Here is a 12,294-nt window from a genome sequence, read left to right on the forward strand (position 1 = left end):
GTACCTTATTAACTACTGTCACCAAGCTGTATATTACATCCCATGATGTTTTTATAATTAGAAGTGCATACCTCCTGACTCCATCTATTTTGCCCAGCACCTCTCCCCCATCTCTGGCAGTCACCAATTTGTTCTCTTTGAGCTTGGTTGTTTTTGTTTTTTGTTTTAAAGACTCCACATACAAAGTGAGATCATAAAGCATTTGTCTCTCACTTATTTCCTTAACATAAAACCCTGAAGGTCCATCTATGTCAGAAATCGCAAGATTTTCTTTTTATGGCTGAATAATATTCCACTGTGTGTGTATATGTATGTGTGTCTGTGTGTGTGTGTATATATGTAGACACACACACACACATACTAGAGGCCCGGTGCATGAAACCCATACACGGGAAGGGTCCCTAGGCCTGGCTGGCGATCAGGGCCAGCCGGGGCTTTCCTTCTCCTGGCTGCTGGCCAGGACCTTCCTTCACTCCGCGCTGCCTCCTGGTGGTCAGCACATATCATAGCAAGCGGTCGAACTCCCAGTCAGTCGAACTCCCGAGGGGACAGTTTGCATATTAGGCTTTTATTATCTATATACATAAAAGCCTAAGCGATCGTTAAGACTGGTCGGCAGGTTACTATGACATGCACAGACCACCAGGGGACAGACGCTCAACATAGAAGCTGCCCCCTGGTGGTCAGTGCACTCCCACAGCCAACCTCCCACAGCCAGCCAACCTCCCACGGTCCCTCCCCATAGCTGGCCGGCCCTGATCAGATCCAACTGGGACTGGGCGAGACAGACCTGATCAGCCCTGATCACTGGCCAGGCTGAGGGGCCCCACCAGGCACGAATTCGTGTACCGGGCCTCTAGTATAGGATATGTGTGTGTGTGTGTGTGTGTGTGTGACACACCCAAAATCCATTCATCAATCCAAGGACATTTAGGTTATTTCCTTATCTTGGCTATAGCAAATAATGCTGCAGTGAACATGAGAGCCCATATATCTTTAGTGTTTTCATTTTCTTTGGATAAATACACAAAAGTGAAATTACTGGATCATATGATAGTTCTATTTTTAATTTTTTGAGGAACCTCTATAGTGTTTTCCACAGTGGCTGCACCAATGTACATTCCCACCAGTATACAAGGGTTCCCTTTCCTCCAAATCCTTGTCAACATTTGTTATTTATCTTTTTCATAGTAGCCATTCTAACAGGTGTGCGGTGATATTTCATTGTGGTTTTGATTTGCATTTCCCTGATAATTAGTGAAGTTCGCATCTTTTCATGTACCTGTTGGCCATCTATATGTCTTCTTTGTAAAATTTCTATTTAGTTCCTCTGCCCATTTTTTAAAAAAGTTTTTATTGTTGAAAGTATTACAGGTGTCCCAATTTTCCCCCATTGACTCCTTCTAGACTGCTCTCACTCCCCCACCCCCCAGCCTTCACCACACTATTGTCTACCCTTTTTAAAATCAGATTGCTTTTGTTACTGAGTAGTAAAAGTCCTTTATATATTTTGTATTCTAACCTCTTATTAGATACGTGATTTGCAAATACTTTTCCCATTCTATATGTGGCCTTTTCATTTTGTTTCTTCTGCTGTGTAGAAGCTTTTTAGTTTATTGTAGTCCTACTTGTTTGTTTTTGCTTTTGTTGCTTGTACTTGTGGTGTCAAGTACAAAAAAAAACATTGTCCTGACCCATGTCAAGGAGCTCTCCCCATAGGTTTTCTTTAAAGATTTCTACACTTAAGGTCTTACCTTTAAGTCTTTAATCCATTTTGTGTTAATTTTTGTGAACGGTATAAGATATGGGTCCAGTTTTCCCAACACCATTTATTAAAGGGACTGTCCTTTCCCAATTGTATATTCTTGGCTCCTTTATCATAAATCGACCAACCACTTATGTGTACTTTATTTCTGGACTCTCTATTCTGTTCCATTGATCTCTGTGTTTGTTTATACCTGGATTTGTTTGTGTTGGGTTTTTTTTTTATCTCCCCTGCACTATTACAAAAACATCCAAGCAAGAAATACTTTTCTGTTTGCTGCAAACAAAACAATAGCCAAGCACAATGATAAATGACACATTTTTCGCCTCAGTGAGAAGACAACAGAAATGGTGACATTGGGAGGGAAAGTGGAAAAGCAGAAACCTGACCTCATAAAGGAGCCATCACTTAGCTGCAGCCTATGTTGCCAAGGGAAGGAGATACAGGCCCCGTGTAACCAGAAGCCTCCTCGCCTCCCCCAAGGACATGAATTTCCAACTTACAACATTTATAATTAAAGTAAATAAACCATTTACCAAAATTTAATCTTTAGAATTATGGGATAAATCTGCAAGTTAGATCTAAATGGGTGAACTCCAGCCAGCCCAGGTCAGAACAGAAGGCGTCAATCCGGATTGCTCCTTATGAAGGGACAGTCACCCCACAACCCTAGCTATAACCGCTCCACCCCAGTATTTATAAATCTTAGTGTCCAAACTGCACCCTGATAGTCCATTTTTACCTTATCATAAGAAACCTCATCAAACATCTCCCGAATCTGAGCAGGATTCTCCACATGTGTGGACACAGGGTGTGAAGAATTCAATGCGTCTACCTCCATTGCATTAAAACACTTGCCAAGGAAATAATCTTCCTATTGAGACAGAAAAAAGACACATCAGTTATGATTTACATGTAGATGAAAAATATAAAAGGAGGATAGCTTGATCTGGGGAAACAGATTTATACTTCAAATTTCTGATTTATACAAATTTAGACTTCAAATACTTCAATATAGTCTATATTTCTAGAATTTACAAAATAAAGTTACTATCTCTTATAAAGAGCATCCAAGAAACAATGGTTTTAGATAAACATTTTAGATTTCCCTCATCTTAAATATTTACTTATCACTTTATAATAAAGGGTTTGTATTAACTTAAAAACAAACCATTATGTCTATAGCCAAACAAAACAAGAAACTGAAACGTATAATAATTTCAACATTTCCAATCAGCCTATATTATTTTAAAGCAAAGAAATTTAGCTTTAAACACATGTAGTGAAAGAAAAATAATGGAAGAGGACAAATTTCAACTATAACCTGATTATTAAGGCTTATTAACTAATAGAATAATACACCTACCTAATCATTTTTAAAGATTATGTGGAAACAGAAACATTTATTATCTATAATAGTGTAATAATTTTAACTATGTATAAATTATGTGTACAGAAGATGAAAATAGAAAATGAATATGAACCATTGAAATCATTATAGAAGGATAAAGAATTTTTTTACAAATTTTACATAGTTTTTTAAAAATTTTACTGCATGTGATTTTCACAAGTTAAACTCGTGACTTTTAAAATAAACATGTAGAGGTTCCAAAGCATTAAATCTGTGACCCATGAGTCTAGGTTCACATATATCAAGTGTGCAGTTACCTTAAGCATAATTTATTTGATTTGGCAAGTAGAATTCTACTGAAATAATAGCAATCTGCACCTAATACTTCTTCAGAGAGCAACTTGATGGTTGAGGAAATGATACAGAACAGACAGGCTGTCATTATTTCTAGTTCTCTGATATTAAGGGAGGACAAAATTTAGTGCAATTTCACAACAATCATAGATTCACAATTTATTTGGAAAAAAGCATTTGTGATCTATATCTTGAAAGTTCACTAGCATTTTGGGAACATGATTCATATATAAACCCCCAACGAAGTTATTAACCTATGAATTCTGTCATCAAAGCTCAGTAACTATTTTCCAGAAACACTGAACAAAACAACAGATTAATCTAAAATGTAAAAAATAATAATTCATAATAATAAGTAAATACTTCTTACAACTTTCAGTTCTGGATATTGCACACGAACAGATACAAACTCCATAAACTTGGCAAATCCCTCATTGAGCCAAAGATCATTCCACCATTCCATAGTGACCAGGTTCCCAAACCACTGGAAGGAAAAACATTCCCCAGATTATTCACACACTTCTATGGGGACTGGCTTATCTACACAGCTATAAACATAAAGCCTTCAGAAGGAAATATATGTTACCGGTGTAATGTCCGTCATATGGATGTTAACACAGTCACGGAACTCATATTTTACCAAAAGAAAAACATTTTAATATGCATTATAAAACATGGCATCTAGTGCTTTAAAGAAATCATTTTTCTTATAGAAAAAAAAGACAAAGCAGTATTATCCCTACAAGATATGAACAGCCTCATACATCCCAAGAAAGCAATTCAGACGCGGTTTACACTATTTAAGAAGTGTGAGTGGGCTTTTGTACCTGGTGGGCGAGCTCATGGGACACAGTCATCGTGATGCCAAGCTTACTTGATGCAGAAGACTTTTCCGCATCAAACAAGAGAGCAGATTCCCGATAGGTGGTCAGTCCCCAGTTTTCCATCGCACCAGACTGAAAGTCAGGAATCGCAGCAAGATCTTGGGATGGAAGCAATAAAAATATATTAAAAAGCTACACATTTTCCAAATACCCTACTTTTCAGAATGGACAGATGTTGTCATCAAAAGGAAGTCTAAGCTGCCCATGCGGACTCATGGAGTTCTAGACTGGAAGACCCTTTCACAATGGAGAAAAGGCACCTGGTGACTCAGAGTCACTTTGCTACAATGTGACAAAGTGGGACTCGGGTCTCTGGCCTCCTGACTCCATTTCTAACTTTCTGACAAGTAGTTTAGGATTGAATAATTTTAACAATTGACTCAGTAATCCACTCTACTTTGAATTCCCAAGACCTCCATACACCTAAAAACCTCAAACACAAAATAATTTTAAGGGGTCTTATAAGAAAATGCACATTTTCCTCTGCTGTGTAAATTCATTCATTCAATATATATATTTAGCATCTTATCCGTTCCTACCAAGTATGTGCCAATAATGGAAAAAGTGCAGCCTTCGCATTTTGCTGTCTGCCCACAGATACAGTTGGGTTTCCTCTTTGAGGTCCAAAGGTGAAATTACTTCCATGCCAGGTGCCTCAGGAACTGTATCAAGATCTGCTTTTACTATCACTAGTTTACTGACTAGATCAGGGGTGAGTAGGATCAACCCAATGGTTGACACCTGCCAGGGTTTTAAAGACTCGAGGGACTGGCAAGATAACCACGGGGTTGCTAATTAGGGGGATATTGTCTATGGCTGGGGTCATTGAATGCCACAATTTATAATATCTGTGCAAAATCTCTACCTTGTTTGGGTAAGGGATACGGAATGCTAAAATAATCCTCATAAAATTCCAGAAGAGTCACCGCAGCATCCAGTGCATAGTCTGCCTGGGTGATCTTGTCTGGCACGGCATACACGGACACCTGAGGAGAAAGGCGTAAGGACGTTACTCAAATGCCATCGTGGCTGCTCTCCACCCCTGCACGTGTTAACAGCTTCACATTGTGAATATGGCTGCTAATACCAAAGAAGGCAACTGGAAGTTCTATTTCTCGTATTAATGCTGACTGTTCCTGACCAACTCCCCTTCTGAAAGCAACTACAAAGGCTGGATAACATACACAACAAGGTCTCTTTAAATGTTTTCATGAGACAGTGATAAATACAACTTAGAGGCCCGAAGTGAAGGGACAGTAAGACCCTCAGAAGACAGAACAATGCTGCCAGTTTTTGCCCTATACACTAGCCCAATACAGAGAGATTTGAGCTTTTGTTTTCATGCAATTGAAAGACTCAGGGGATAGGAGACAATGTCCAAAGCCTGTTTAAGATGGCCGGTGTAACAGGAGACGCGCCTCAGCAAAAGACTGCACCCTGAAGGACGTGCCCTTTCTGTGAGCGAACCAGAAATAACCACCCCTTTCTCAAGAAGAGTGCTTTGAAAAAATATGGTTTTCAATCTTTGCTTCTATATGAGAAATTGAACTAAAAGCCAACCTTCATGCTGTTTAACAGTTAGATTCGCAATAACCAGATGGTCTAAAAACTCAAAACCAGTAATTCAATTTAAAGTGCCGCCCAAAGTGCTTCCAGTCACCTGACAAGAGCAAACCCAAATTCTCTCTGGAAGAACCCACCTCTGACTCAGGCAATACAAGTTCACAGACATAATCCACAATATATACAAAGGAACAAGACACCGTGAGCAAGAGCCAGCAAAAATCATAAACCACAGAACCAGATACACAAAGATTCTAGCCATAACAATTACTAGGGAGTATAAAATATGCGTTTAAAGAAATAAAAGGACTAAAAATACTAGTATGTAAAAGGGATTCTGGGACCCAGTTCTAATGTAGAGGGGTGTGAGGAGTTGCAAGGGGGTTGTAGGGGGAGTTTCCCCCACATTACCAAGCAATTCTCCAACACCAGCTGGGTGTCTTACAATTTAACTCAATTCGGACACTAACTAGAGGTAGTGTCCGATTCCACAGTTTAAGGGTTCAGCCCTACGTGACTGGCCCCCATTCCCACCTCAGATGCCAGTCCAAAGTCCAGGTTGTCAGCTGTACCTCTGACTAGCAGATATGAATTGGAGGTTTCATCAACCCCTCCTTGGGTTTGCTTAATTTGCTAGAACGGTTCACAATCCAGAAGTTGACTTACTAGATTACTGGTTCACTGTAGAAGGAGCAGTCACATGGAAGAGGTACGTAGGACAAGGTACAGGGGAAGGGTACTGAGCTTCAGTGCCCCCTCCTAGCATGGTGCCCTCCCAGCACATCCACACGTTCCCAACCTGGGAGCTCTCTGACCCCGTCCTGTGGGTTTGATGGAGGCACGGACACAGGCAAAGCTGATTAAATCATCCTCTACTGGGGCTGGAACTCAATCTCCAGAGGAGGTCAGGGGAGGGATTGCAAGTTCCAACCTCCAATCGCCTGGTTGATTCCTGGCAGCCAGCCCCCATCCTTAAGTTACCTAGGGGCTTTCGAAAGGTCACTTCATTAGCTAAACAAGAGACACCTTAATCACTCCCTTAGCTCAGGAAACACAAGGGTTTTCGCAGTTCACTGCCAGAATCGGGAGGAAGACAGAACATGTATTTCTTATTATAAACCACAGTATCACAGTAGAGAAGAGACCTTATAAAAAGATTCATAAATGATTCACAAAAGAGGGCAACTCCATGAGTGGGTGTTTTTGTTGGTAGTTTCCCTGCTGAATTTAATTGCTCCCTACATCCAAGTCTCAGCATCACCTCCAAATCCCAGATAAGTGGTGGTATTTCCACAAGGAGAAGCAGGCTCAGCCCTGCACAAAAGGCAATTTAACAGAGAAACCTAACTACCCAGGCCTCAGTGAAAACCAGTACAAGTAAAGGAGCTATCTTGAAATCAAGTGTCCTGCAGCTCCTTGCCGGAAAAACACATTTGCATTCAGTGTCACAGGAAAGTTGTATGGATTGTTCACTACCCAATGGTACCCAGCCAAGGAGCGAGTGCTCCTTGAAACGAGAATTTTTTTCTCCAGTATTCCAGTATTCCCTAGCCCAGTGGTCCGCAAACTGCGGGCCCTTGAGTGTGGCTCTTCCACAAAATACCACGTGCGGGCGCGCTCGTACAGTGCGATTGAAACTTCGTGGCCACACTCAAGGGGCCAAAGAGCCGCATGTGGCTCATGAGCCACAGTTTGCCGACCACTGCCCTGGCCCAACGGCTCTCCCCAGAGCCATTTAATACTCCAAGCTGACTGCTCTATCTTTCTTCCTTCCAGAAATCACCTGTTCAGCAAGTCCGTAGCATTCATTTCCAAACTGCAGAAAGTTATAGCCAGAAGCCACCTTAGAAAACATTGCAGGGTCATGTCCAAGTAACACAGTTTAAAGATGTATAAACCAGTCCCAAAGGGAGGGTGGCGGGCCAAGGTCAGAGAGTCAGTTAGCGGCGGGGCCAGGACCATGACGCACGCCAGGCCAAGCTTCCCCATATGTTTTTGTGATTAGAACCTCACTGTAAATACGAGTGTCTGTGACAGGAGGCTCACCCACCCTGGTGTGCCCCTGACTGCAGGGTTCCCAGGGTGTGGATTTCCAGTTTTAAAACCAGGACAGTCCCAGGCAGACCAGGACCAGGTGGGCACCCCACGTGACAGTCACAGGTTCACCTTGACTCCGCTCTTGGTCATCTTGCTGACGGACTTAAAGTCTGAGATAATGAAGGCCACGAGGTAGGTGCTCATCTTGACGGTGACATCAAAATGGTCTTCTATGAGTCCTTCAGCGATGGTCACGGATTTAACCTATAACCAGAATAACTTCCATCATCAAATAATCCAATTTTATAATTTCCTACCAGACATATTATTGAAAGTATATGGCATGACATCTGTATAATAATTTTAAAATTTCTCTTTCCAATATTCGATTGTAATTTAGGTATCAATGAAACCAAAATGTGGGGTTTTTGAGTCCACATTCATTGTCTTGTGAAATTGAAAAATGAAGTTGTGGGCAAAAATGGTTAGTGGAGCCGAAGATGAGTGAGAGAAGCCAGTCCTGGAAGAGGTGCAGCTGGGGTGCCAGGAGCAGGCCAGCATCCAGAGCTTCCCTTCCACCTTACAGTCGGGAGTGGTTCAGCATCCAAGCTAACTGAAGTCCATTAGCCCACGTGTGGAGATCCCCATGGCTCATGGCTGTAAGCCACATGGGCAACAGGATGTGCGCTCCCCCGCCCAGCCCCCCGCCACAGGAACAAACATCAGGAACCCATTGCCTGCTGGGTAAAAGGAAGAGGGTGAGAGGAAGTTCATGCTTTTGAATTTAGGGGGTGGATAGAACCTTGCTAGCTCCTGATTCTTTTTTCCAAAGAATTCTGCCTTATAACATTCTTGGGATTGGTTATATGCTTCAGGCTTCGGGTCGGTTATCTGCAAGCTGCCTGTCTTAGCAGCATCCATGCATTTTAAAGTTCATGCCTCTCATTCACCCTTCCTTCCCCGCCCCGTTGGGGTACCTTAGTAACTCCACCTAGTTGGGTTCCCCTCTTTACCTAGCTTCCTTTTGTCTCCTCATTAAGGCCAAACCATTCTATTCAATTTCTTTTTTGAGATATCATTTATATACCATAAAATCCACAATTTTAAAGTGTAAAATTCAGTGGGTTTTCAAAATTATATTCAGCGTTGTGCAACGATCACTTCATTTCTTAAAAATAACCCAGATGACTGCAAACTGACTCATATTTGGTACATGAGGATTGATGATATGGATGGGACAAAGCAAAACTGAGACTGCTGGTTTTGCCGAGATGTAGTCCACTTGTCCTTAAATACAGGTATGAGAATTATCTAGCGGTGTAATGTCTAATTTATTTTCGATACTGGGCAAGTATGTAACGATTACAAAGCCTAAAATGGGCTTCTGTTTTCCCAAACAAGTAACCGGTGCCTGGGCCTGCCCCGCAAACCTCCTCCAAACTGATTTGCTTCATTGGAATCAGCTGTTCAGGCGGCATCTTAGCAGAGTGGGGTGGGAGTGAGGGAGGTGCCTGCTCCCAAAGAAGAAAGTCCCTCCGCCAACAGAAAGCACTGGGCCAGGATTTGGAGGAAGGTCCCTCCAAAACTAGCCTGGAGCATTCCATTGTTAACATACGCTTTTTTCCTTTAATCTTATTTCCACCCAATTTCTGGGCTCTGGTTCTTCTTAATATCCACCAGCTGGTCACACTCTGGTCATTCAAACCCTGATGCTGACAGCCAACCTAGGTTTACACTTGAAGGACCCAAAACTACCTTTTCTTTTTAAAATGCCTTTACCAACCCCTAACCAAAATTTCCGTTCCTAATGTGCTAATTACTAGAAAAGTAAGCTAAATAAACTAATACATGTGGTTAACTATGTGCTTTTCTAGCCTCCAAAACAGACCCTTTGAGTCTCCAGTGTCTTTCCCCTCAACTCCAGTCTGCAGCCTGATTCAGACCCCTCCCACTCGGACAGGGGAGGGCTATCCTGCCCAAAGGGTAATATTACATTAGAGCAGCGGTTCTCAACCTGTGGGTCGCGACCCCTTTGGCAGTCGAACGACCCTTTCACAGGGGTCGCCTAAGACCATCCTGCATATCAGATATTTACATGACGATTCATAACAGTAGCAACATTACAGTTATGAAGTAGCAACGAAAATAATTTTATGGTTGGGTCACAACATGAGGAACTGTATTAAAAGGGCCAGAAGGTTGAGAACCACTGCATTAGAGAGTTTCCTATCCTCAACAAGTGGGCCCTGGATATTCTTGGATTTAGACTCTGGCATCTTCGCAAAGCCCTGGGGGCTCCTGGCCTTTCCCCTGCAAGCCTACGAATTTCTCCAACCTTGTGTAATCAGTCTCCCCTGGCTCCTTTATTCTCTTAAAGCTGTAATTCTCTAATTAGAGAACTCCCATTCCTGAGAGCAATACCATCATATTGGGGGAGAGAACTATGAAAAAGCATGTTCTCTATCTCAAATTTACATATATTAGAAAAATGACAAAATTTTTTCTTATCTTTTCATATATGAATGTGGGGAGGGGGAGACAAAAGTTCTTGCTGGCAGGGATTTTCAGAGAATGCTTTTTATAGGGGACAGTCCTCTCTGGGGGACCTGTCAGAACCTTGTTTGAGGAAGGGACCCTTAAGGTATGTAGAGGGGATACAGAGTTTTAAAGGTTGAGAAGTACTGTCCTGGAGGTTGGTCTGTGGCACTCTGGGTCCCTTCATGGGAAGATGCTGCACAGGGATAAGGAGGGTCACCTTTCAGGGTTCCTGACAAAGGGTCCACCCTGAGTCTCATGTGCTTCAGGAGTTGGCGTGCATCTGTTGCAGAATGACAGCCCAGCTGATGCTTTTCTCTAAGCTACCAGAATCATAGGACAGTGGCACTTACGTCCTATATTCATTTGGCACAGTCATCTTTCTGGTCACTTTGAAAAATCAGAGGAAACACTTCCACATCTGCTTTGAAATTTGAAGGATGACGGTTTCTTTAAAGGAAACTGAGCTACCTATCATTACTAACCTTCAGTACTGTAATGTTCTGAAAAAAATTACTTTTTCCCTTTTTCTATCCGCCCAATTTTGTGCATATGGTTACAAACTACATAGTTAATGTTAAACATAGAAATTATAGAAAATAACTACAGACTAGAAATAGGGCCCTATTTGACAAAGCATGCTCTTTAAAATCCCTTTAAAAGATCATATGAGAAAACGTAAGTGAAAGTGCTTTGTGAAGGACCTGCATTCATTAGACTGAATCCCTCCTGAAAACACTGATGACCTAGAATGTCACTCTTCCTGAAATCTTGCATGTTTTTAGAGACAATTTTTTCTCTGACTACAAAGAAATGATTGCTTAAAACAAAAGCATCGGCTAAAAATAAAAAGGAAAAGTTAGCTATCTGTCAGGCAATAAAACAAACGAAACAGGGAGCTGAATAAAAACTATTGTTGGGGTAACGAAAGTCACAGTGAGTCAGTGGGTTTTCCCGTGAGTAGACGTGGAGGAGCTGAGGCTCACCAGTGGCATATTGGAGAGGGCGAGGTGCCTTGGCTCCCTTCTGATCTTGATGGAAAAAGTCGCTTTGAAGGCAGGTTCATCGAAGCAGGGAAAGGCCATTCTGGCTGCAGTAGGTTCAAACTGTGTTGATGCAAGAATCCTAAGATGACAGCAAACAAGATAAAAATCCAGCATGAAGTACCAGGGACTCTAAAACAGGTGTGTGTGAAGGTTGAGCCTTCACCCAATGTGACTGATGTCCTTATAAGAAGTGGAGATTAGGACATAGTCATGTACAGAGGGAAGAGCATGTGAAGACACAGGAGAAGGCAGCCATCTGTAAGCCAAAGAGAGAGACTTCAAAAAAAAACAACAACAACCCTGTTGACACCTTGATCTCAAACCTCTGGCCTACAGAACTGTGGAAAAATAAATTTCCTTTGTTTAAGACAAATAACATAAAATCTATATCCTATCTAATAATAGACAAAACATGGTAATTAACCATACCTCCACTACGCTTCCCATTGGCTAATCAGGGTGATATGCAAATTAACTGCCAACCAAGATGGCGGCTGGCAGCCAGGCAGCTGAAGCGAACATGAGGCTTGGTTGCCCCGGCGATGGAGGAAGCCAAGATTCCCCACCTGCCGCAGCCAGGCTCTGAGCTGCACTCTAAGAAAATATGTTGCACTGATAGAAGCCAAACAAACCCCAGATACCTGCTTTCAGCCAGCCGGGGCCACAAGCTGGAGCTGGCCTCAGAGGTAAAGCCAGCTCTCAGCTTCAGTGACAGCCATAGAAGGTAAATAAATCTCAAAATAAAAAAGTGAGGGCCTG

General features: G+C 42.1%; 1 protein-coding gene across 1 annotated transcript in view; it reads right to left on the reverse strand.

Moving 5' to 3' along the window:
* Positions 1 to 12,294, reverse strand: part of ERAP1 (endoplasmic reticulum aminopeptidase 1) — a 31,138-nt gene that overhangs the window by 15,139 nt on the left and 3,705 nt on the right. Inside the window, exons 2-7 of the mRNA XM_006775557.2 lie at positions 11,476 to 11,614; positions 8,084 to 8,218; positions 5,220 to 5,340; positions 4,298 to 4,452; positions 3,841 to 3,954; positions 2,508 to 2,639 (exon numbers count right to left, since the gene is read on the reverse strand). Coding sequence (XP_006775620.1) covers positions 2,508 to 2,639; positions 3,841 to 3,954; positions 4,298 to 4,452; positions 5,220 to 5,340; positions 8,084 to 8,218; positions 11,476 to 11,614 — 796 coding nt within the window. The remainder of the gene's footprint in view (positions 1 to 2,507; positions 2,640 to 3,840; positions 3,955 to 4,297; positions 4,453 to 5,219; positions 5,341 to 8,083; positions 8,219 to 11,475; positions 11,615 to 12,294) is intronic.

Source organism: Myotis davidii, unplaced genomic scaffold (assembly GCF_000327345.1).
Source record: "Myotis davidii unplaced genomic scaffold, ASM32734v1 scaffold44, whole genome shotgun sequence".
NCBI lineage: Eukaryota > Metazoa > Chordata > Mammalia > Chiroptera > Vespertilionidae > Myotis > Myotis davidii.